The 25,659-nt window shown below is 45.8% G+C and overlaps 1 protein-coding gene across 4 annotated transcripts in view; it reads left to right on the top strand.

Annotated features, from left to right (window-relative positions):
* G3BP2 (G3BP stress granule assembly factor 2) overlaps window positions 1–25,659 on the top strand; it is a 297,094-nt gene that overhangs the window by 233,614 nt on the left and 37,821 nt on the right. For all 4 annotated transcript variants that reach the window (XM_078676048.1, XM_078676046.1, XM_078676047.1 and 1 more), the window contains one exon: window positions 23,518–23,636. In XM_078676048.1, coding sequence (XP_078532174.1) covers window positions 23,518–23,636 — 119 coding nt within the window. The remainder of the gene's footprint in view (window positions 1–23,517; window positions 23,637–25,659) is intronic.

The following is a 25,659-nucleotide window of genomic DNA, read 5'->3' as shown; positions in this document are numbered from 1 at the left end:
CGCTTGCTTGCGGAGCGCATCCCCGACAGTGCGAGAAGTTTCCCGCCGCTACGAAGGTCGAGATCGTCGCAGCGCCTGACGCCGCTGCCAGAGCCGTCACATCCTTCGTTTGCGCGATTCACCAGACCGGTGCGGGAAAGTCGAACATCGCTGCGAGTTTCGTCGCAGAGCCTGTCGTCGCTGGGTGAGATCGCCGCACCGCTTGCTTGGGGACCGCATCACGTCGCTGCGAGCATCGTCGCAGAATCATCGCATCGAGGAGCTGCGAGAGAGAGGATCACCGCTGGACCGCGCATCGTCGCCCCGGAGATCATCGCAGGCCCTACGAGATCGTCGCATCGTGCCTTTGCGAGAACAAACTTCCTACGGAACCTACGCACCGGAATCCATACAAGTGGCCTTCCTCCCCATACAGACCGGATTCGTCGCAACACGCCCGCTGCTGCAGCGGGGCTGTCGCAAACGCCTCCCCAGGGTCTCAGGAGCAACGCATCGCTTGTTTTCCACTGCACCAGCTTCTGCTTTTGGAACTTTGTTGCAACTAAAAGGTACTGTGAGTAAACGTGACGCAACTGTGAACTTTTCACGCATCTGTAGAGAATTCTATCGCAACGTAGAGAATTCTGTCGCAACCTAAAAAATTTTAACGCAACCTTAAGAACTCTTTTTGAAACCATATTCTTGAACTGTGTATGTTGGATTTTTGTCGTTTTTGTCTTGTGTAGTTTAGATTAAATACCTTTATTTTTCTAAACTGTTGTGGAGTCAGTTTGTGGTGTTTTCATTGTTACTGTGAGTGTTGGTACAAATACTTTACGCATTGCCTCTGGTTAGCCTAGACTGCTCGTGCCAAGCTACCTAGAGGGTGAGCAGGGATATCTCAAAGGGTTATCTCCTTGCCCTGACTAGAAGCAAGGGTCCCTATTTGGACCGTGGTACCTACCTCTGCCAACTAGAGACCCCCAGTTCTAACAGTAGCCCTTTGATAGAGTGCATTATATTACATGTGAGGCCATATCTGCATGAGCAGACATGCCCCTGTGCTGTCTTGTTCCATTACTAGATAGTACAAGTGAATAGGGAGGCCATCTTAAGTATATGTACTGGACACTGGTCATTACGCGTTCCCCAGCTACATGAAGGCTTTACTGAATCCTATAGTGTTTGGTATCAAACAGCTTGTTTTGATAAATCTGTACTGTTGCCAGTGCTAGATTTATTATGACATGCACCCAGAAGGGTACCTTAGAAGTGTATCCTGAAAACATACCACTATCTAGTGTGCTAGCTGACTGGTTTTGACCAGCATACCACCACAGACTAGTTTCTGACTACCTGCTAGTGAGCCCACGCTGTCCTAGGCCAGAAACAATGCCTGCTCCCGAGGATAGTGTTAACACCTCTACCAGCAGGATGGCTAGCGATTTTGAATATCTAGTCCAGAGGCTTCAAACCCCCTGCTGCCTTTGATATGTGACCCTGGCATTTAGAGAAGGAGCAGTTTGGATTTAGGCCAGTACTCCGGATTGATTCTGCCTTACTTCTATCTATGGATTAACTCAGTATATCAGTAGACAGTGACCGGTTGGCAGTCCTGCTATTTCTTGATCTTGTGGCCGTATTAGATACAGTTGACCACAAAATATTCCTGACTAGACTTGCCCTGATCGGAGTATGTGGTACCTTCCTGCATTGTGTGCTCCTATCTGTTGGAACAATGATATCTATCTATATCTATCTATATCTATCTATATCTATCTATATCTATCTATATATATATATATATATCTCATGTGATAAAGGGCGGGAGCGCCCGAAACGTGTTATGGCAGAGGTGGCTATAATAAAATAATTGAAGCTCAATAACTTGGGACCACGCTTGTTTTTTCTGTGAGGAATCGGAAATGCCAATTTGAGCAAGTTTATTTATATATATATGTGTGTATATATATATATTCGAAAGTGGGTGACACACTTAACACGAAGGCCACAGGAATACTATTCAAGTTCAATTCTTTTTATTGCCAGCATGCAAACAAAAGGGCTTCACAGCGTTTCTCTTCTATTTAAGTTATCTCGCCTGACGCGTTTCAGGAGTTCACTCTCCCTTCCTCAAAGGCGCTTTTTCTTCTGGCTTTGATGAACCTATTTCCGGCATTCACGCTAGTTATTTTCTCACCTGCCTATTGGGCGTGGCCACACACTTGGCTCTCTGGGTGATGTAGTGCTTAGCTCGTTATTCCCCAGTGGGTTAGTTCATCGTGCCCAATGTTAAAATCTTGTTTCTTCCCTCGTGGGTTAGAAGCGGAATGCTGCAGTCCCATGCTCCGCTTTACTGCTGACAAAATGAAGGCAAGCACCTTCCCACATGAATGCTGGCCTGCTTCCTTCTTATTTCGAAGCTTCACTCGATGCCTTGAAAAGATCTGCTAGCCTGCGGTGGGCCTCTGTGCACGACCGTGTCAGGCCGTCAATTATTAATTCGAAAGTGGGTGACACACTTAACACGAAGGCCACAGGAAGACTATTCAAGTTCAATTCTTTTTATTGCCAGCATGCAAACAAAAGGGCTTCACAGCGTTTCTCTTCTATTTAAGTTATCTCGCCTGACGCGTTTCAGGAGTTCACTCTCCCTTCCTCAAAGGCGCTTTTTCTTCTGGCTTCGATGAACCTATTTCTGGCATTCGCGCTAGTTATTTTCTCACCTGCCTATTGGGCGTGGCCACACACTTGGCTCTCTGGGTGATGCCTTGGTGGTCCTTGTGGGACCCCCTGAGCAGGCCTAGGGGGTCAGGGTGCTTCTACCCTGCCCCCTTTTTGAGTTATACACGTTTGTTTTTCTGCTTTCCTGTGCCTCAGTCTACCGAGGCACAAGATGGCTGCCAACAGTTTCTGTTTTGGAGTGTTGACAGACATAGGCAGCCAATCAGAATGCAGCTCGCGCACTAGAGGTACGCGTACGGTACGCGTACGTGCGCGTACGGTAAGCGTACCGTAAGCGTACGGGTAAGCTCACGGGTAAGCTGCTATAGATATATATTTTTTTTTTAACCTAAATTACTCAAAATCCACTGGAGCACATATCTTGAGACATAGCAAAGGCACATCGGGCTACCAGTCCCTACAATTTTGCCAAGTTTGGTGGAAAACCATTCAGCCGTTCGGGCTAAAAGTGAGTCCAACCGCCCTATGGAAATTAACATGGGCAAAACACGTTTTGGGACCCCCCTTTTATCTTGGCCCCCGCTTCACGAATCCCCCCGAAACTTTCAGGGAAGGAGCGAAGCGCAGCGAGGCAAAGTTAAGGAAAATTACAGGCAGATCCCTCAACCGGCGCCAAAGTTATTCCCAATAGAATGTTGCGATTTCCCTATGGAAAACAATCCTAACTATATATACCTACTGGCTATCGCCAGTAGGTAATATATATATGTATATGTGTATATATATATATAAATGTATGTTATACAAACGCATTCTTCAGCACCTCTGGGCCATTACCAACGGCGACACTGCGTACCTGGTTGCGAGGCACTTTGAAGAAACACACGGGAAGAATCCGGACGGATTGAGATATTTTGTCATTGACACGGTACCACCACAAAGGAGAGGTGGGGACCGAGAGCTGCTATTGCGTAGGTTAGAGACCAGGCACATCATTTTATTAGATAGTAAGTCGCCCAATGGTCTCAATTCAGGGGAGGACTGTCACACTTACCTATAAACATTGTTTTTATACTGACCAACTGTACGAATATGAACTAATCTACTGTCTCAACCTATTAATAATTTTTAAAATGTATTGTTTTGACAATATTTGCACAATATTTCAAGTTTCACTAGGTAGCACTATTTTGTATTTTATATCTTGCCAATATTTATTGCTGTCTTTGCACATAATTCTATCGAAGGCTTATCATTTTGCACAGTTGTTTGCCTAATTCACTATGATACAATTTCTAAATTGTTGTCGTTTTTTGACGTACACAATTTTAGAATAGGCTTGGATTTTTGAGATGTTAGCTTCAGGACGGGTATTTCATGGGATTATGGACCCGTTCTTTGTTAATTTCCACACATGCATTTGAAAAAATAGAGATTCATGTGTTAGGTCTCAATTTCCATAGGATGGAAAATTATCAATTTACAAATTAACTATACATTAAGTTATTTTATTGTTGATATTAGAGTATTTTGCTGCTATATTTATATCTGTATTTTTAACAATTCTTCTTAGATATTTATACATTCATGTATTGATATGTTCGAGGCATGTGGGCTGCTAAATTCATATCTTTTGCATAGATCGCCGCCTAGTGTTGGGTCCGGATGATCGCATATTGTTGTCCTGGAAGAGTCTTCGAAGTATCCTGAGATAGGTGGCTCCTCCCCTGGACTACAGTGCGCATGGGCATCGACTCCATCCCCAGATTGTTTTTTTCCGCCATTGGGTTCGGATGTGGTCTCGACGTCTCTCTGTCGGAACCGAAAAAACTTACTTATTTAAGGCCAAAAGGCCTTCGTTACCTACGTCGGTATTGTTTGCGTGCGGTCTCGAGATTCTCCCGTCTCTTCGAGTCGGAATCTGCGGAGTCAAGCCCATCTTCGGACATCGAGGCCCTCTCATCGCAGCAAGACCACGACTTTTTCAACATGGAGCGGAGTCCGTTTAAGTTCTGCCCCGTCTGTGGGTCTAAATACCCACATATCGACGTGCACCCGGTCTGTAACAAATGGCTCTCGCCGGACCATAACGAGGAGAACTGCATGGCCTGCTCCAAGTTCAGGTCCAAGAAGACGCTAAAGCTTCGGCGCGCGGTGCGCCTCGAGGCCCAGCGGACGGCCCCGGCACCTGACAACATCTTCGACGACCCTGAAGAGGAGGGCCTAAGCCATCATCTTCAAATCTCACCACCTGCGGCGGAGGTCGAGGCCGATCCCGAAGAAAACGACGAGGACATGGGCCACGACTTTGAATACGTCGACGAGGTAGGAGACGACGAAGAAGTTTATGGGGCCGCGGAAGATAGCTCGGAGGGAGAGCTATGCCCCGACAGTTACACTGATCAGGCTCGGGTCACGGGATCGCCACTCGGCCTTACCCACGACCCTGCACCGCAATCCACGGCCCCGCCTTCGGGCCCGGCCACGGACATACCTGCGGGGGCTACGCAGCACGTATCGAAACCGAAACTGAAACCTTCGGAATCAACTGCTCCTAAAATGGCCGATGCCAAATCGAAACCGAAACCAAAGCCTACGGATTCGAACACACCTAAGATGGCGGATGTTCCATCGAAAGCACCGAAGCCTGCTGCCTCATCGGCTCCGTTGACCTCCGGGCCACCGAAGGCGAAGAAAACTGTCGACTCGACAGTGCCTAAGTCGTCGACAGGGGATGCGTCCTCAAAGAAGGTCGTCCGTCAAGTGTCGACCGGGGCGGCTCTGGCAAAGGGCACTGAGGTCGTCAAGAAACATTCGGTGCCGACCGGGGCACCGTTAAGCGGACGCACGGTCGAGGCGGAGTCTACAAAACCACTCGGATCAAAGAGCGGAGGCTCTACTCATAGGTCCAAAGACTCCGTAACTAAAGCGACGGCATCGACGTCTACGCCTGCAAAGGAGACGCAGAACATCGAGTGCGAAGGGCCGTCGGCAGCCGCCTCGTCGGCACCGGGTGCCTCGGTGAGGGGCGCATCACAAATCGCGGGTTCCCTACAACGTATTCGGGAGAAGGCTTCAGCGACCTCGGCTCACGCACCATCGGCTCTGAAGTCACTGGACATGCCTCCGAAGCCTGCTACCAAGCTTCTATACATTCTGCCTCCAAAGGAGGCACCGAAAGCCTTTGCTCCAAGGTCGGCGCAAAAAACATCGGACACTTCCACAGCAGGTGGACAATTAGCTCGACAACAAGACTCCGAGGAGGAATCTGAGCGTTATATAGACGCCGACACGGGTAAATTAACCCTCTATAAGAGGAAAATCACTTCCCAGCCAGTGGATTCCTATGTCATTCCACTAAAGAAGAAAAGGCCTGCACAGGACATTCCTGCCCTGGTTGAACCTCTCCAGCCTCCGCCTAGGAGGAGTCCATCACCTTCCCCCGACCAATCAGGGGAGAGGAAGGAGAGCAAGATGACCAGTACAATTTCCCCATCAATGACCCTGATGCACAACAGGATTCATATGATGACACAGGTGACCAGGGAAGCCAACAAATGGGACAGGACCCACAGCCTTTTAGTGCACGTGCATCCCCCACAGAGGATTCTGCAGGTTTTCATGCACTGATTGAGCGGGCAGCTGCAAATCATGACGTGGACATGCATGCTGACCCGGTGGAGGAAGATTTTCTGTTTGACACTTTTTCTGTATCTGAAAGGACAGTTAAAACACTTCCTATGCTCAAAGGTGTCCTTAAACATGCTACGGAGATCTTTAAGGAGCCAACCAGGGCGAGAGTGGTCAACCCACGCATCGAGAAAAAATACAGGCCAGCACCTGCAGACCCAGCATATATTCGGGGACAGTTGCCTCTAGACTCTCTTGTGGTCGCAAATGCCCGCAAACAGGCAAGCTCCCAGACGACGGGTGAAGCTCCTCCCCCAGACAAGGAGTCAAAAGTGCTTGAGGCAGGGGGCAAAAGAGTGGCTGCGCAGGCTGCCAATATCTGGCGTATAGCAAACACACAGGCGCTATTGGCACGTTATGATAGGGCGCATTACGACACCCTAGAACACCTCTTTCAACACCTACCTCCGCAGTTTCGAGAAGGTACCAAACTGCTCATAGAAGAGGGAAAACTCATCTCAAACGCAGCAATAAAGTGTGCACTTGATGCCGCAGACACAGCAGCTAGGGCTATCAACACTAGCGTCATGCTGAGGCGACAAGCGTGGCTACGCATATCTGGCTTTAAACCAGACATTCAGACAACCATACTCAACCAGCCCGTCAATCCTGATAGCCTGTTTGGTCCTGATGTTGACACCACCCTAGAAAAGATTAAAAAGGACAACGAGACAGCTAAATCTATGGGGGCCCTTCAGTCACAACAATTCAGGGGGAACACTTTTCGTCGCTCAGGTGCACGCGGTGTTACCCGAGGACAGATGGGTCAACAAGCACAGTTCACTAAAGGTGGCGCACAGTCCTCGTACCCCAAGCAGAATAGAGGGGGTTATCGAGGAAACAGCACCAAGGGACGAGGCAGAGGAAACACCAACTCCCGTTCCTCTGCCGCAAATAAACAGTGACTCTCTGTCACTGCCCCCCGACCATTCAACACCTGTCGGGGGGAGACTCCAGCAGTTCCTGCCGGTCTGGACAAACATCACCACAGACAGGTGGGTAAGACAACTTATCCAGTACGGTTATTGTCTGGAGTTAACGTCCACTCCACCCAACATTCCACCATGGCAACGTCCTATGTCCGCAGAGCACTTGCACTTATTGCAGCAGGAAGTGGTGGTGATGCTGCAAAAAGGCGCAATCGAGCTCGTGCCAGTGGAGGAGGAAGGCACAGGAGTCTATTCCCTGTACTTCCTTATTCCAAAAAAGGACGGATCCCTCAGGCCCATTCTAGACCTGCGCCCCCTCAACCTGTATATACTGTCAGAACATTTCCATATGCTTACACTGCTGAACCAAGGGGACTTCCTAGCAACCTTAGACCTCAAGGATGCTTATTTCCACATACCACTACACCCATCCCACAGAAAATATCTCCGGTTCACCATCCAAAACAGGCATTATCAGTTCAAAGTCCTACCCTTCGGAGTGACCACCGCCCCCAGAGTGTTTACCAAGTGTCTGGCGACAGTGGCGGCGCACCTCAGGAGGCAGAACATACATGTCTACCCCTACCTGGACGACTGGCTTGTTCAAGCAAAGTCGGAACAACAGTGCGCCGCAGGCATGTCAACCACCATTCACCTCCTTCACAGTCTGGGATTCTCGTTGAACTACCCAAAGTCGCACCTTCAACCAGCACTTGTGCGCGGTTTCTGGGTGCGACAATCAATACCCTGACTGCTATGGCTCAGCCAAACAAGGTCAGGATAGACAGCATCCAGTCTCTAATCCAAAAGTTCAGACCACAACACTCGCTTCCAGCGAGAGTGTTCATGCAGTTGATAGGCATGATGGCCTCCTGCATCTTCATAGTCCCTCACGCAAGGTTGCATATGCGTCCGCTCCAAGAATGTTTAGCAAATCAGTGGACACAGGCTCGGGGACAACTGACAGACCTAGTGTTGGTTACCGGTCGGGCGTACAACTCTCTGCATTGGTGGAATCCACACAACCTTTGCAAGGGCCGACCGTTCCAGGAGCCGGTGCCACAGATTATCCTGACAACGGACGCATCTCTCCAGGGATGGGGAGCTCATGTGCTCCATTACACGGTGCAGGGACTATGGACGACGCAGCAACAGAAGATGCACATCAACTATCTGGAATTGATGGCAATCTTCATGGCGCTCAAGTCCTTCAATGTACATCTGCGCAACAAAGTCGTGTTGGTCCGGACGGACAACATGACAGCGATGTACTACATCCAGAAGCAGGGAGGCACCCACTCGCCACAGCTGTCTCATCTGGCTCAGAGCATGTGGAAGTGGGCCATTCAAAGGAACATTTTCCTCATGGCGGAGCACCTCCCGGGCAAGGACAATCAGATGGCGGATCTGCTCAGCAGATACAGCCATCAGGTGCACGAGTGGGAGTTACATCCATCAGTACTCCGCCCGTACTTCCAGCAGTGGGGTCATCCAGAGATAGACCTGTTTGCCACAAGGGAAAACGCAAAATGCCAACACTTTGCCGCCAGGTTCCCTCACCCACAGTCGCAGGGGAATGCGATATGGATGAACTGGTCAGGCAGATTTGCGTACGCTTTTCCCCCGGCACCTCTCATACCGCTGGTGGCAAGAAAGCTAAGGCAACACTCGATGACACTCATCCTGGTTGCTCCAACATGGGCACGCCAACCATGGTACACCACGTTTCTCGAACTCTCCGTGGTACCGCATCAAAGGCTGCGCCTAACACCCAGGCTCTTGACGCAGAACCATGGCGACATTCAGCATCCAGATCCGCAACAGCTCAACCTGGCGATCTGGCTCCTGAAGTCCTAGAGTTTGGCTACCTTGACTTGCCTCCAGAATGCATGGAGATCATCAAAGAGGCAAGAAAGCCCACTACCAGAGCATGCTATGCTGCGAAATGGAAGCGTTTTGTCATTCACTGCACGGCCAATAACATAAACCCGCTAGATGCATCCATTCCTAACATCATTTGCTATCTGTTACATCTTTACAAGTGCAATCTAGCGTACGCTTCCATTCGGATACATCTATCCTCCATAGCAGCTTATCTTCAGAACAGGCAGCATCTCTCTGTCTTCAGGGTGCCTGCCATTAAAGCCTTCCTAGAAGGACTGAAACGGGTCATTCCTCCAAGAACACCGCCAGCTCCGGTGTGGAACCTCAATGTGGTCCTCACCAGGCTTATGGGCCCACCTTTTGAGCCACTGCACTCCTGTGAACTCCAGTTCCTAACATGGAAGGTGGCTTTTCTTATTGCTATTACGTCACTGAGACGTGTCAGTGAGCTGCAAGCGCTCACAATCCAGGAGCCATTCATACAAATTCATCCAAATAGGGTAGTACTACGCACTAACCCCAAATTCCTTCCAAAGGTGGTGTCACAGTTTCATCTCAACCAAACTATTGACCTGCCCGCATTCTTCCAAAACCCACAAACAGTAGCGGGAAGAATGCTCCACACTTTGGATGTTTGGAGGGCGTTGATGTACTATATCGACAGAACACAACACTTTAGGAAAACAAAACAACTTTTTGTTGCCTTCTCGCCACAGCACAAAGGCAACCCGATTTCCAAAGCAGGAATAGCCAGGTGGATTGTTAAGTGCATTCAAATCTGTTATCAAAAAGCAAAACGTACTTTAACGATACCCCAAGAGCGCACTCCACACGCAAATTGGGGGCATCCATGGCTTTCCTGGGAAACATTCCTTTGGAAGACATTTGCAGAGCAGCCACATGGGTTACACCGCACACATTTACCAAACACTACTGTGTCAATGTGCATTCCAAGCAGCAAGCAGCTGTAGGACAGGCTGTTCTCAAGACACTTTTTCAGGTTTCTGCAGCTGGCACGGGCAACCGCCGTTAATGGAGGGACTGCTATGTATTCTATGCAAAAGATATGAATTTAGCAGCCCACATGCCTCGAACTGAATATGCTACTTACCAGTATGCATCTGTTCTTGGCATGTAGGGCTGCTAACATTCATATCGCCCACCCTCCTCCCCGGTGCCTGTAGCAGCTGCAGTTACGCTCTTGCTTTCATTCATTAGCATGGACATCCTTTACACTATTTCACTCCATCTCTGCCACAATGGCTAAAAACAATCTGGGGATGGAGTCGATGCCCATGCGCACTGTAGTCCAGGGGAGGAGCCACCTATCTCAGGATACTTCGAAGACTCTTCCAGGACAACAATGTGCGATCATCCGGACCCAACACTAGGCGCGATCTATGCAAAAGATATGAATGTTAGCAGCCCTACATGCCAAGAACAGATGCATACTGGTAAGTAGCATATTCATTTAGACAGATATACTTCCATATAAGTTACACTGTGTGATCTATTACAACAACATGATGTATATCTTACAATGTTTAATATGTGCATATCTGCATTTAAGCAGTAAGTGATTGAGGCAATATTTCCTCTATTTCTATGATAGCAATATTGGGTTGTAGCACGAGCACTTTAAAAGGAGCACATACGCGCCTGCACGTTGTCATGTGATTAAGGGCCTGTTTGGCTCGAAACGCGTAATGGTGGTTTTGTGAGGCGCTTAATAAACAAATCCGCACCAGTACCTGAGTTCGTCTCGTCTGTCAACCTGCATGATTGCTGGAGACGTCTGTATGTCGAATATATATATATATATATATATATATATATATATATATATATATATATATATATATATCACTTATTAAATCCCGTAATATCAGATTGCTCAACTACTAATGTTGACATTCAAAAGCAATCAACAGGCAACTGTGAATGCTTTCCATAATTGTAAGAATGACCTTGTCCCTTGCCTAGATTCTAATTCCCTCAAATTTAATGGGGACAAAACTGAGTTTTGGTTTTACTCAGCAAATAAAATCCCCCCTGGAACTCCCTTTCAATTTATGGCCATAGGCGACCAGTGAAAAGTTGATATAATCTGACTCTGTTCGCAATTTGAGGGTCATATTTGACAACAAATTGTCCATGGAGTGCCACATCGACAAAGTTGCTGGCCTGTTCTTTTTGCTCCTCCAAGATCTACTGAAGCTCCTTTCTATGTTGCCTGCCACTGCTAAAACCCTGATTGTGCGCAGTGTAATATTAAATAGGCTCAACTACTATAATGCTCTTCTGCTAGGCGCACTGGAATTTCAGTTAAATTACAGAGTCCGGGCTTCCGCTGCTTAACTGGCACTGAATAGACCTAGGAGATCGTCTGCATCAAATGTTATGAAGGAACTTCATTGGCTGCCTCTGAAGCAGAGAATAGACTTTAAATCACTCTGTGTAGTCTTCAAAGCACTGCAGGGCAAGGGCCCAGTGCCCCTGCAAAACAGACTAAAAAGATATTCTCCAGGTAGATGTATTCGCTCTCCCACAGCAAATCTTATCTGCATTGCTAAATTCTGGGAGATAAGACAAGGCTGGCAAGCTTTCATGGTCAAAGCAGCCCAGCTTTGGAATAAGGTACCTACCTTCCTTGGATCCTCAGTTGATTTCTGGCACTTTAGAAAAGCCTTGAAAACGTGGCTTTCCCTCCAAGTAATTTTACATCGCATCTCTACCTAAGCGGAGCTGTTCTGTCCTGGTAGAGGCCTTCAGCGCCAGGATACCAGTATGGTGATAGTATGATTTGTAAATATAATAAAGATTTCCCGCTACTTCCTTTTTGACAATGAAAAACGAATGCCTTTGTCCTATGTTAGATCTTTACCCTCTGAATGACTTCCTGCAGTAGGAAAAATTCAAGATGCTCCTGCTAGCCCGGGTCTAGACTGCCCCTATACCCCTGCGACTGGAACGTGGCATTGGACCTGAAGGAGGTTTATTTCCATATCACCATACTTCAGGCACTTGGGCGCTGCTGCCTGTGGTTCACAATGGGCGAGGATCAGTTTCTTTGCCGTGCTACTTTTTGGCATCACCAGTGCTCCTCAGTTAACGAAATTGATGGTGTTGGTCGCAGCACACCTTTTGGAGGTCCAACGAGATTGCCTCAACGACTGCCGGTTGAAGGTCCGCTTGCACCAGTCAGTTGTCAACCACCTCTAGACGACAGAAAACCTAACATCGCTTGGGTTTATTATCAATGTGTCGGAGTGTCCCCTAGCTCCTTTGTAAAAGCTCCTTTTTAACCGAGCTGTTCTGGATACAGTACAGATTAGTGCCTTTCTACTGGAGTGGAGAGTACAGAACATTCAAGCTATGATCCAGATTTTTCTGCCTCTGGCCTGGATTTCAGTGCGGATGACCTAGAGGCTGCCAGGTTTGTTGCGCTCCTGCACCTTGCTGGTAGCAAATGTTGCCTCAGGAATGAGATTTGAAGTCCCAGTTGGCACAACATCGGGGTTTGGGCGGTGTGTCAGATTGCATCTACATTTCTAAGGAAACTGAAGAGCTGCAGTGATGGTTGGTGTATTGTGATTGGGTCAGAGGCAGACCTCTTTCCTTACCCCTCTCATATTTGACACTGGTGACCGATGCATCACGTCTGGGTTTGGTAGGCCACCTGGAAGAGGTAGAGATCAGAGGCCTTTGATCTCTGGTGCAAGCTTGGCTTCACATCAGGTAGTTGGTTTTGAGGGCAACTCTCTTGATGGTAAAAGGCCTTTCTGCCCGTAATCTGAGGAAGCCTGGTGCCGTTGCTCACAGCCTACACCTCCGTCATGTGGCAGTACTGCAATCATGGCGAGTGGGGTCTTGTGTCCTGTGCCAGGAGGCTCTACGCCTTTGTAAGTGGTTGGACTGCTAAGGAGTTTAACTGGTGGTGATCCACTTGGTGGGATCAATAAATGTTGGGCAGACTAACTCGAAGGCAGCTGATTTCTAGTGGAGCACGAATGACTGTTGTACCCAGAGATGGCGTAGGGAGTTTTCCTTAAATGGAGGGAACCCTGGCTCGAGCTTTATGCCACCACCTAGAACGCACAATGTTAAACTTTTGTGCATTGTAGTTCCCAAGGAGGCTCTCTCCCTGAGATGTGTTGTGCCTAGAGTGGTGCTCAGGAATCCTGTATGCCTTCTCCCTGCTGACTCTCCTCCCCAGAGTCCTGTAAAATATCAGACTAGACCCAAGTCATCCTAGTGACACTAGATTGGGTAAGGAGAGTGTGGTACCTGGAACTACTGGGCATGAGCATTTGCTCTCCGATTAAGCTGCTGCGTCTTCAGGCTTTTCTGTTGCTGCAGCTGGGCAGATTGCGTTACCGAGGCATGCACAATCTTTATCTCTATGCGTGAAGATTGAGTGGCAGTAGTTCACCTCCTTTGACATTCCTCTTGACGTTGTCACATTGGCAGCAAGGAGGCTCTCTTCAAAATCGGTGTACTACAGTTATTGGGATAGATTTATGGCTTGATGCAGTACCTGACAGATCGACTCACTACAAACTAAGTTGCCTGAAGTTTTGTTGTTTTTGTCTCTGGCCGAGCAAGAACTTCCTTTGGGCAATATTAAATGGTATGTTCGAGGCATATGAGCTGCAGATACTACACTTTTGCATTAGATCCCCACCTGGTGTTGGGATGTCTTTTGCAGTCACAAGATAGGTGACTCCTCCCTTGGACGATAGTGCGCATGGGCATCGACTCCATCCTTAGATTGTTTTTTATTGCCACTGGGTTCGGATGAACTTTTTCCGCTCCGCCTCGAAATCTACTTTTCAAGTACTTTGAAGCGCAAAAAATCATTAAAACTTTACTTAACTACCTTCGACCTCAACTAACATCGTTTCGACTCCATCAGCTCGATTCTGGTCGTCGACGTGGGCCGTTGGGCCTATCCACGCCGTGAGGCCTACACCTCATGGAAAGAACGCCATTTAAGAAATGCCAGAGTGTGAAGCAAAGTTTCCACACAGTGACAACCACGAGGTCCGCAACCTGTGCTTATCGCCAGAACACGACGAATCCAGCTGTACATCCTGTGCGTCCTTTCGATTCAAGAAAACCATCCGTGATCGGAGATCCCGTCGACGCGACATGCAGAGATCAGCTCCGGAACCGGTGGACGTCTTCGAGGTTCCGCTCGTTCCCGAAGAAGATTCCGATGACCTCCAAATCGTATCAGAGGCAGGCGACTCAGATGACATCGGGTCAGCGTGTGAGTATTACTGCCCCTGCACCACACAGCACCCAGATCAAAGGCAAAGGTCAACACTCCGCCTCCAGGGCCCAGTCGTGACCGGAAAACCACTTCGAAAGTCCCGCCATCGAGCCCGGCTCCGAAGAAAGCAGTTAAGCCTTCCGGTAGCGATTTACCGAGCAAGCCTTACGTGCCAATCCCACAAGCTCCCTCTGCACCGAAACCGAAAGAAGTCTCGGCTCCAAGACTGTCGACTTCGAAAGACAAAGGTGCGAAGCCAGCGTCCGACGCCTCGAAGCAGACGAGACCAGCTTCCACTCCGAAGACATGGTCTTCGGTACCAAAACAGACAACGCCTGATTCCGATGCGCCCAAGCCCTCGAAACAGCCTACGACACCGAAAACAACACCTTTGGTGCCGAATACTACGCCAAAGGACAATGTAACACCTCTTAAGGCTAGAGATAAGCAGCAACCTCGTCCGGAACCGAAACAATTGGCGCCGACAAAGGTTCCACAAGGAGAACTTTTCCAACCAGATCCTCTGCAAAAGATCTACATTGACCCAAAAACAGGTGCTGTATCCACTATACTTTATGAAAACAAAGGTCCTAAACCTAGAACAATATTTCATGCCAATGTTATATAGACCACAATAGGCTGCTATATACTTTTCCTTAACCCAGCCGGGCAAGGGATTTATTTATATAGTATAACAAGTCTTCAGAACTTGAAATACATTTTCACAACTAACATTTTTGTCTGCAGCAAAGCACAATCCTGTGCCGTACTTAAAGGTGAGAAAGGATTAAAGGAGAATAAGGATAGAAAGAAAGGTTTACTTCAGGCAAAAAGAGGTGAGCAAACTGGGTACTGTGTTACATCAAAATTGACAGAAGTTCCCACAGTAGTACATACACAGAATAATATACATTAATTAGCTGTATGTCTACTAAATAGAGTCGACGGCGTTTCGATCCCGGGCTCAAATTATAAAAGGGATCATCATCAGGACTTAGTAGTTATATTGCCTGGTGTAACAAATTGTGCGCCTCTGCAGCGATGCGAGAAATTAAGTTACGGGCAAAGGGTTTATCCACTATACCACACAAGAAGAGGAAAGCAGATGCAACACCCACACCTGTAGTACCTGCCAAGAAGAAGGACCCTGCCACATCTCCTATGCACCCTTCTTCTCCTATACTTCCTTCTCCTTCATCCCCTGTTCCTCTTAACATTTCACAACAGATTTCTCCTCCACATTCTCGTACTCTGTCTTCACACTCGCCTCAAAACGATGATGGGTATAGCCTAGGAGGAGGGATAGACCCAGATGAGCCTTTCCCATACCCTTTAGATGATCCAGACTGGGAGTACCCAAACCCACGGGATGTACCAGATATTCCTGACCCACAGTCATACCCATCAAAACCTTCTCCCCTAGAAGAGAACACTGGTTTTGGGCATCTATTGAACAAAGCTGCCATTTACCATGGGGTCACTATGCATTCTGATGAGGCAGAGGAGGATTTTCTATTAGACACATCTGAACAATCGCAAAGGTTGGTTCAAATTCTTCCTATGAATAAAGGGGTCATCAAACATGCTCCAGAGGTATTTAAATACTCTGTACGTACTAGGATCCTAAACCCTAGAATTGAGAAACAATATAGGCTTGCACCTGCGGATCCAGCCTACATTAAAGGACAACTACCATTAGATTCACTAGTTGTATCGAATGCTAGGTAAAGGGCAAACTCACAAATGTCAGGTGAGGCACCCCCCCTGACAAAGAATCTAAAGTTATAGATGCTTCAGGCAAAAGAATAGCTGCGCAAGCTGCTAACATATGGCGTATACCTAACACAAGTCCTCCATTCAAGATATGACCGGGCTCATTATGATCAGTTGGAGAAACTATTAGAACATCTACCTGACCAATATAAAATGCAGGTAAACAACCTTATCCAAGAAAGCAAGCTAATTTCCAATGCCTCAATCAAGTGTGCACTTGATGTGGCAGACACTGCGTCTAGAGCTGTGAACACTAGTGTCCTACTTAGAAGACATGCGTAGCTACGCATTTCAGGATTTAAACAGGAAGTGCAATCTACCATTTTAAATCAACCATTTAATCAAAATCAATTGTTTGGACCAGAGGTAGACCCAGCACTTGAAAAGATGAAGGATACAGAGACTGCCAAATCTATGGGAGCTTTACATTCCACACAAGCTAAAAGTTCCTTTCGTCGCTCCTTCTACAGTGGAGGCTCCAAACAGACTGGAGCAGACAATACAACATCCTTCAAATCTAACATACAAACATCCTCTAACAAAGGCTATTTTAGAGGAGGATATAGAGGAAACAACACCAAAGGAAGAGGTCGGGGTAACAACAATAATCGAACCTCTTCCACCACAAAACAGTGACTTTCCTCTGCTCCTCCAAAAGCATTCCACTCCTGTGGGGGGGCAGATTAACACAGTTCCTACCTGTCTGGAATTCCATTACAACAGACAAGTGGGTAAGTCAAATTATCCAGTATGGATACTGCCTGGAACTAACAGCAACCCCTCCATACATACCACCCAGCCAGTGTCCAATGTTTGCAGAACATCTTACTCTGCTCAAACAAGAAGTCCTGTCACTTCTTCAAAAGGACGCAATAGAAATAGTTCCTTTACAACACCAAGGAACAGGGGTTTACTTGCTCTATTTTCTAATACCCAAGAAGGACTGGACACTAAGACCAATTCTCGACCTCAGGCCCCTCAATCATTACATACAATCAGATCATTTTCATATGATCACTTTACAACAAGTGCTTCCACTGCTGCAACAGGGCGATTTCCTTACAACACTAGATCTAAAGGACGCCTACTTCCACATTCCTATACATCCTGCTCACAGCTAGTATCTAAGGTTTGTACTGTAAGGCCAACATTATCAATTCAAAGTCCTTCCATTCGGAGTTACTACAGCACTAAGAGTATTCACAAAGTCCCTAGCAGTAGTAGCAGCACATCTCAGACAACAAATACATGTCTCCCCTTATCTAGACGATTGGCTCATAAAAGCCAAGTCATTCAATCAGTGTGTTCAACACACACATCAGACAATTCAAACATTGCACGACTTAGGGTTCACAATAAAAAACACCACGTCGCACCTGCAACCCTCTCATACACATCAGTATCTAGGGGCTACAATAAACACGTCTACAGCTCTAGCGTATCCCAGTCCAGCAAGGATACAAAGCATTCAGGCCTTAGTCTTAAGCTTCCAACATCAACACTCTCTCCAAGCCAGAGTGTTCATGAGACTAATAGGCACGATGGCATCTTGCATCTTCATAGTACCATTTGCAAGACTACAGATGCGTCCGTTACAGGAGTGTCTAGCACAACAGTGGAACCAGGCTCAAGGGCAACTAACAGACCTGGTGTTGGTAGACAGCCGCACACATCGCTCTCTGCAGTGGTGGAACACCAAAAACTTGACAATGGGGCGGCCGTTCCTCGAACCTGTTCCACAAATAGTGCTCACAGCAGACGCATCTCTCACAGGATAGGAAGCCCATCTCCTACATCATACAACTCAAGGACAATGGAACATTCAACAAAGATTGTTCCATATCAACCATCTAGAGCTGCTAGCAATATTAGCACTCAAAACATTCCAAGTACAAAACAAAGCTGTATTAATCCGGACGGACAACATGACAGCTATGTACTATATACAAAAACAGGGGGACACACACACACTCTACAACTGTCCCAGCTTGCACAGAACATTTGGAGATGGGCCATTCCACAAAATATATATGTGCTAGCAGAGCACCTTCCAGGAGTTCACAATCAGATAGCAGATCTGAGTCGGCAGACACAACAAATTCACGAATGGGAACTACATCCGCAAGTTCTTCAACCATTTTTCCACAAGTGGGGTCACTCAGACATAGATCTGTTCGCCACACACAAACGCAAAATGCCCAACCTTCGCCGCCAGGTTTCCACACCAACTGTCCAAGGGCAATGTGATATGGATGAACTGGTCAGGCAGATTTGCGTATGCTTTTCTGCCACTACCACCAATACCATTAGTAGTACGCAAGCTCAGACAACAGTTTCTCAAATTAGTCCTGGTAGCTCCCACATGGGCACGCCAACCGTGGTTCACAACACTGCTAGAACTGTCTCTAGTTCCACACCAAAAGTTACGACTAATACCTTCCCTGCTAACGCAGAACCATGGAGACATCAAACATCCAGACCCAAATCAGCTGAACTTGGCGATCTGGCTCCTGAAGTCTTTGAGTTTGGTTATCTTAACCTACCACCAGACTGTATGAACATCATTAAAGAAGCCAGGAGACCTACTACCAGAGCTTGTAATGCTGCTAAATGGAAGAGATTTGCCATTTATTGCAACAATAACCAAATTGATCCCCTGGATGCTTCTATCCAGAATATCATTTGCTACCTTTTACATTTACAAATATGTAACTTGGCATATTCATCCGTACGCCTGCACCTTGCAGCAATTGCAGCATATTTACAAAACAGACAACATCTGCCTTTTTTTAGAGTACCTGCTATTAAAGCATTTATGGAAGGATTAAAAAGAATCATTCTACCCAGGTTACCACCTTCTTCACTATGGAACCTAAACGTTTGGTCTTAGAAGACTCGTGTGTCCCCCTTTTTGAACTTTTACACAAATGTGAACTGCAATTCCTCACATGGAAAACAGCTTTCCTAATTGCTATTACCTCTCTTAGAAGAGTAAGTGAGATACAAGCTTTCACAATACAAGAACCATTTTTACAACCACATCGTAACAAGGTGGTTCTAAGAACTAATCCTAAATTCCTTCCAAAAGTCATTAGTCCTTTTCATTTAAACCAATCTGTAGAGTTACCTGTGTTTTTCCAAAACCCTAACTCTGTAGCAGAAAGAGCTCTACACACTAGATGTTAAAAGAGCTCTTCTCTACTATATAGATAGGACTAAATCTTTTCGAAAAACAAAACAATGGTTTGTATCTTTCTCTCCACCACATAAAGGCAACCCCATCTCTAAGGGTGGAATTACAAGGTGGATTGTAAAATATATACAAATATGCTATCAGAAAGCAAAACGTACATTAACAGTTCCTCCTAGAGTGCATTCCACACGCAAACTAGGAGCCTCCATGGCTTTCTTAGGGAACATCCCCCTAGAAGACATATGCAAGGCAGCAACATGGTCTACAACACACACCTTCACTAAACACTACTGTGTTGATGTGCAAGCCAAGCAGCAAGCCGCAGTAGGCCAAGCTGTCCTTAAAACTCTCTTTCAAACTACTGCAACAGATACAGGTGACCACCGCTTAGTTAGACACTGCTGCACAATCGATGCAAAAGTGTAGTATCTGCAGCTCATATGCCTCGAACCGAAAATGCTACTTGCCAGTATGCATCTGTTCTTAGCATGTAGAGCTGCAGATCACTACACGCCCTCCCGCCTTCCCGGGACTTGTATCTGTTCCAGTTTTATCCTACTTAGATGCACACGCATGGACATCCTTTCTTTACTTCTACTAACTCCATCATTTCCCATCATTGGCAAAAACCAATCTAAGGATGGAGTCCATGCCCATGCGCACTATCGTCCAAGGGAGGAGTCACCTATCTCGTGACTACAAAAGACAGCCCAACACCAGGTGGCGATCTAATGCAAAAGTGTAATGATCTGCAGCTCTACATGTCAAGAACAGATGCATACTGGTAAGTAGCATTTTCCTTGTCAGCCCTGTCTGCTTTTTAGCAGTTGACAGATAATCTGTTTAAACCAACTGTAGTGATGAGATTTTTGTAAAGTTTGCAACATTTATTTCCACCGAAGCCCTGTGGGGTGCTCATGTGGGATTTAAATGTGGTTCTTACTTTGTTAATGTGTACTCCCTGTGAGCCATGCGGTTGTCTCTTGCATCTCCTGGCCCTCAAAATGGTCTTGCTGATTTCTATAATATCAGCTTGGATTGTAAGCAAACTTCAGGCTCTTGCTGTCCAACAGCCCTGTACCACATTCTTTCCCTTTAAACTAGTGCTCAAGATCCAACCGTCTTCTGCCCAAAAAGTTAACACTTACACGTCAGAAAGCTATCACAGTCCTGCCGTTCTTTGCTCCGCCTCCTCCTTTAAGATGAAGAGATGCTCCTCTGTTTGGATCCAAGAGAGCACCATGTTTTCACATTCATCACACCAAGGAACATCGGGTGGAGAATTGGCTCATTGTAGGGTTTGCTTGGGAAATGAAGGGCAAGGCAGTCAGAGGCAGACCATCTTAATGGATTGTGCTTTTCTTCAAGATCTGCTGCTCATTGGCCAAGAGCAGCCTCTGTCAGTCAGAAAACTTTATTCGGTAAACATAAAAGTTAACCATATAAGTACAATACACAGTCTAGCTAGTACATAATCTTAATCTGATATACAAATACGACTCTCGGACTTACACTATAATGGTTTTACGATATTTAAAAATATTTTTTTAGAAGCTGTCACAGAAGCCATTTTAAAACCATCATCTAAAATTTGTAACGCTAAAAATGCAGGTCTGCATTCTTAAGCCAGAATTATTCATTATTATTCATTATTTAGAAAATTATTCATTATTATTCATTATTTAGAAAATTATTCATTATTCAGAAAAACGATTGTACACGCGCTCATAACACCCCATTTGGACTACGGAAATGTTCTCCTATTAGGTCTGAACCAAAAGCAGCTACACCAGCTTCAATGCATTCAAAATGCAGCCGCTCGCATGGTACTGGGTCTTCCCAGAAGAACATCTTCCAAAGCGGCTCTGTCCAAACTTCACTGGCTCCCTGTTAGGGAAAGAATTAGATTTAAAAGCCTTTGTTACGCCCATAAGATTGCCCACAACAAAGGACCTATCTATCTAAGAAACCTTCTTACTATCCATCGGCCGATCAGAGACCTTAGATCCTAGGGAATGACACAATTCAAACTTCCCCGCATTCACAGAGCTAAAATGGGGGGGTCGTTCCTTCTGTTACCTTGGAGTAAAACACTGGAATGCCCTCCCTGTTCATTTGCGAATGGAACCCTCAGAAACTCTATTCAGAGCCAAATTAAAAACTCATCTTTTCCCCCAATAACATTTTTCTGTTTCCTCTTTCGTCCCTCTTCCTCTGTTAGTTTTGTTAGTAGTCAGCGCGGGGATACACAGTCTGTGCAACCATGCGCTTTATAAATGTTTTATTATTATTATTATTAAGCCCAATTTTCTCAGCACTGGGATAATACATTTCCTTCTAAGCATGATATAACATTTACAAAGAAAACAATATATGTATAGTTTGCTGTATCGAGATACCATCACAACGGCAGTTACATAAAGTTTTTGACCAATCATTCCGTTCCAGAAAGCTTGGAGATCTAAATAAAATATTCAGTCTAAAACGTGATAGCAAGAATCTATCATAGTCTCCTGTAGCTAGCGAAATATATGGTTGCATTGTTGGAGTTGCCATAATAATATAAAGCAGCCTCTTTAAAGCCTACAAGCTTATTCCACTTGGACTAAAGCTCCTACCTCTGTTTGCATGAGGAGAGCCTCTCCTGGATATTTGTCAGGCAGCTATATGGGCATCTGTACATGTGTTCTTAACGCACTACTGCCTAGTCAGTCAGGTCCGTCGAGAAGGGCACTTTTCGCTGCTCAGTCCTGCCGATCTTTTGGTATGAACCAGTTCACAGGTCCTCTGCTTGTTAAGGTGCTGCTATGGTAACTATTCACAAGGTGAGCAATCTGCAGTTAGAAGTATCAATCAGAAGAACTGCTTACTTACCTTAGGTAACACTCTTTCTGATACTTTAACTGCAGATTCCTCTCTTAAATCCCAAATCCCCATTCTGTTAATGGGAGTCTTTTCCTTCTAAAGCGGTCCCAATTTAGAGATTTCCTCACTGGTCATGCCAATTTGCTGATGGGCTCTGAGGGGCCGTATATAGTTCTAAGAAAGCAGTTGTCATCAGTGTGCTTGGGGGAGGGGGGCAAGCATGTATGTATCTCTGCTTCGCACTTCTGGAGTGGAATGATGTTGCCATGGAGCCACACCGTGTCCCCTACCGGCGCACAGGAGTACTGCTTTGAAGTTTTCAGATCCAGTTGGACGCCTGGGGAATAGTCACAAGGTGACGAATCTCCAGTTAGATAAGAGTTTACACCATAAAAAGCATTATCAAAGGTTATGTGCACTTTTGAACCATTGCATTACTTGACATTACAGCTCACAAATCAAATAGCTGTTTTTATTTCTATTTATTTGCCATGGCTTGATGTTCGTTCCAGTGTGATCTGCATTCCAGCGTGATCTTCATTCTAGCGTGATCTTCATTCTAGCGTGATCTTTATTCCAGCATCCTCAGGAAATATATATCAATGCAGTCTATGCATAGCTTGGAAATCAAGAGTAGTTTCACCCTGCAGAAAAGAATAGTTAATTACCTGTTATTGATTTTATTGCTTGACGTGTTTTATATTTTAATGTTATTCCACATCCCCAAAGAAATGCTCATATGTGCAAAATAAAGGGAACCTTATCATTCATGAATTTCAGAGGAATTCGCCATAAATCTGTCCACATACCTCAATCTGCGTGTGTTTGGGGGAAGAGGAGATTCTGAAGAAAATGAATCGCCTCATAAGGCATTGTTGGCTTAAGGTCTCCGACCTTGAGGAGTCAGACAGGCAAAATGGGAAAAAAAAAATCGATTTTTAAATTCAATTACTATAATCATCAAAAAGTTTTGGAGGTCAGTAATTCATTTTGTGTGCACTAAATAAAATTTGTCTCCATGTTACTTGTCTGTAATTAAAGAAGTTGAAGTTCACGTGAGTGCTACTTTTGTAAATTTGTGATAGTCAAGGTGACCTAATACTCTGTAAAAGTGTACATGGAAAACCCAGTAGGTTAATACGGTTATTGTTCAGTTTAAAGTTATTTTGGTGTTTTCTTATCTAATATGAAGCTATTGCTTTCAGGAAAAACTAATCTCTGGTCCTCATGCTTTGTTATTGCAGCTTATGGAAATGTGATGGAGCTCCGTATCAATACTAAGGGAGTTGGAGGAAAACTGCCAAACTTTGGCTTTGTTGTTTTTGATGATTCTGAACCAGTTCAAAGGATTCTACTTGCCAAAGTAAGTATATTAGTTACATTCCATGTCTTGAGCATTTATTATTTATACTACTAAACTTAACCCCAAAAAAGTTTGTTGTCAAGCTGAAATTGACTACTGTTACTTAAAAAACAAGCACAATTCTTCATGAGCAGTTATAAACAGTGAACATTTCCTCTCTTTGTGGGATTTAAAAGTTCTTTAAAAGAGAAATGGGAAGGTCAACGTTTTTAAGAGAAACTTTGTTCTCTGTATCTTTAAGTAAACAAATGCATCACTTATCAAGTTTAATGCCAGATTAGTTATCTTATCTCATTGACTATGACATATTTTTGTGGTAGTACCATTTGTCAGTATCCCGTTCCTTATGCTGTGTTATGGTAATTGCTGATCTTTCCTTAGCATTTGGTTTACTACCCAGATTTACCCGTGAAGTTTCCCCTAATGTAAAGAAATCAAACATGACTTTAAAGATGAATAGAGCATCTTTTCTTCCCAACCCGTTATTTTCCCCCTTTTGAAAATGAAAGGGTGTGCTTTTCTTGTGAAATGTGTTCTCACATAAAGAAGAACCCTGTTCTGTCTGTTCAGGGCAGCAAAGGGTTCTCTATTCCTAGCATGTTGTGCATTTCCCTTGGTACCTTTTTTATTTTGCTAGGAGTATGATCAATGAAACAGTTTCTAAGATTACTCTCTCCTGCATTGCACAGTGGTTTTATCGTCTGCTTAGTGTCGAACTTTTGTTTGCTAGGTATTAGCGTGAAATCTGCTTTTCCATCATTTTCTATATCAGTGGTGTAGGAAACTGGGAGTTTTTTGCAGTCTCCCGTGTGTGTGTACACTCACACACACTTACACACACACACACTTTTTGCCTGGTAATTGATGCAACTTTGACTGAAGTATACTGGGTTCCTGCTAACCAGGTCCCCTGTACCAGTGTTCTTTCTCTGAAACTGTACAATTGTTTCCCCAACTGGCAAAATGCTTAGCATTCTCTGTGTCCCTAGTAAGTGGTAACCCTAGTACCTAGGGCCTGAGGTACTAAAAAGGGTCCCTAAGGTCAACAGCACAAATGATGCCACCGTAAGAGACCCCTCACAAAGTACATGCAAGGCTGCCATGCAGCCGTGTGTCTTGGTGCAGACCAAAGCTAAAACACGTCACACATCCATCTGTGCCATGTCTCCTAACACTGTATGTGATATTTGTAATTACTCCAGTATTGGAACTTTCATGGATTCCCATAGCTTGTTTCATTCCCCGTTGTCGGAATGGGAGTCTCGGTAAATAAAAAATAACATAGCAGTAGGCCTCATCTCGTTTTGTAGCATCTTTTGTGTCTGTTCAGCAATCTGGGCCTGACTCTCAACAGGGAGAAGTCATCTCTGTCCGTCCAGGGAAGCACGATTCATAGGGGCAATCCTTGGCATGTCTCTCAACAAGGCTTCTCCATCCCTCGAAAGGCAAGAGAAACTGTTGTCCATGGCTCAACTGTTGCGAAGAAGAAAGCATCTTTCAGTTTGCCGTTACTAATCCCTGCTAGGAGCAATTTCCTGTTGCATTCCTTTAATACCTCACTGCAGGTTGTGGATGCGTTCACTTCAGGAGCAGCTCGACCTGCAATGGCGACAAGTGGACGGATCCTTCGACGACAAGGTGGTGATCACTCCGGCTATGAAAAAGGCCGCTTTTTTATGGACGAAGGAAGAGAATATATCCCAAGGTCTATCCTTCGTAATCAATCCCGCTCCTCAGATAGGGACTACAGATGCCTCGCCGGAAGGCTTGAGCGCGGTGCTGCAGGACTTGCATGTAAGCAGACATTGGTTGCCACAGCACCGTCTTCTTCATATCAATCTCTTGGAACTCAGGGCGATTCATCTGGTACTACGGGCCTTTCTTCCACGACTACAGGGATCGGCGGTTCTCGTCCGCACAGACAACACCACGGCCATGCACTATATAAACTAAGAAGGGGGTACCAGATCTCGTCCGTTGTCACAGGAAGCCCAGAAGATCTGCGAGTGGGCTATCCTTCACA

This window comes from Lissotriton helveticus, chromosome 2_1, assembly GCF_964261635.1.
Source record: "Lissotriton helveticus chromosome 2_1, aLisHel1.1, whole genome shotgun sequence".
Taxonomy (NCBI): domain Eukaryota; kingdom Metazoa; phylum Chordata; class Amphibia; order Caudata; family Salamandridae; genus Lissotriton; species Lissotriton helveticus.
The sequence above is the reverse complement of the archived record's forward strand: the minus strand, read 5'-3'. Positions and strand labels throughout refer to the sequence as shown.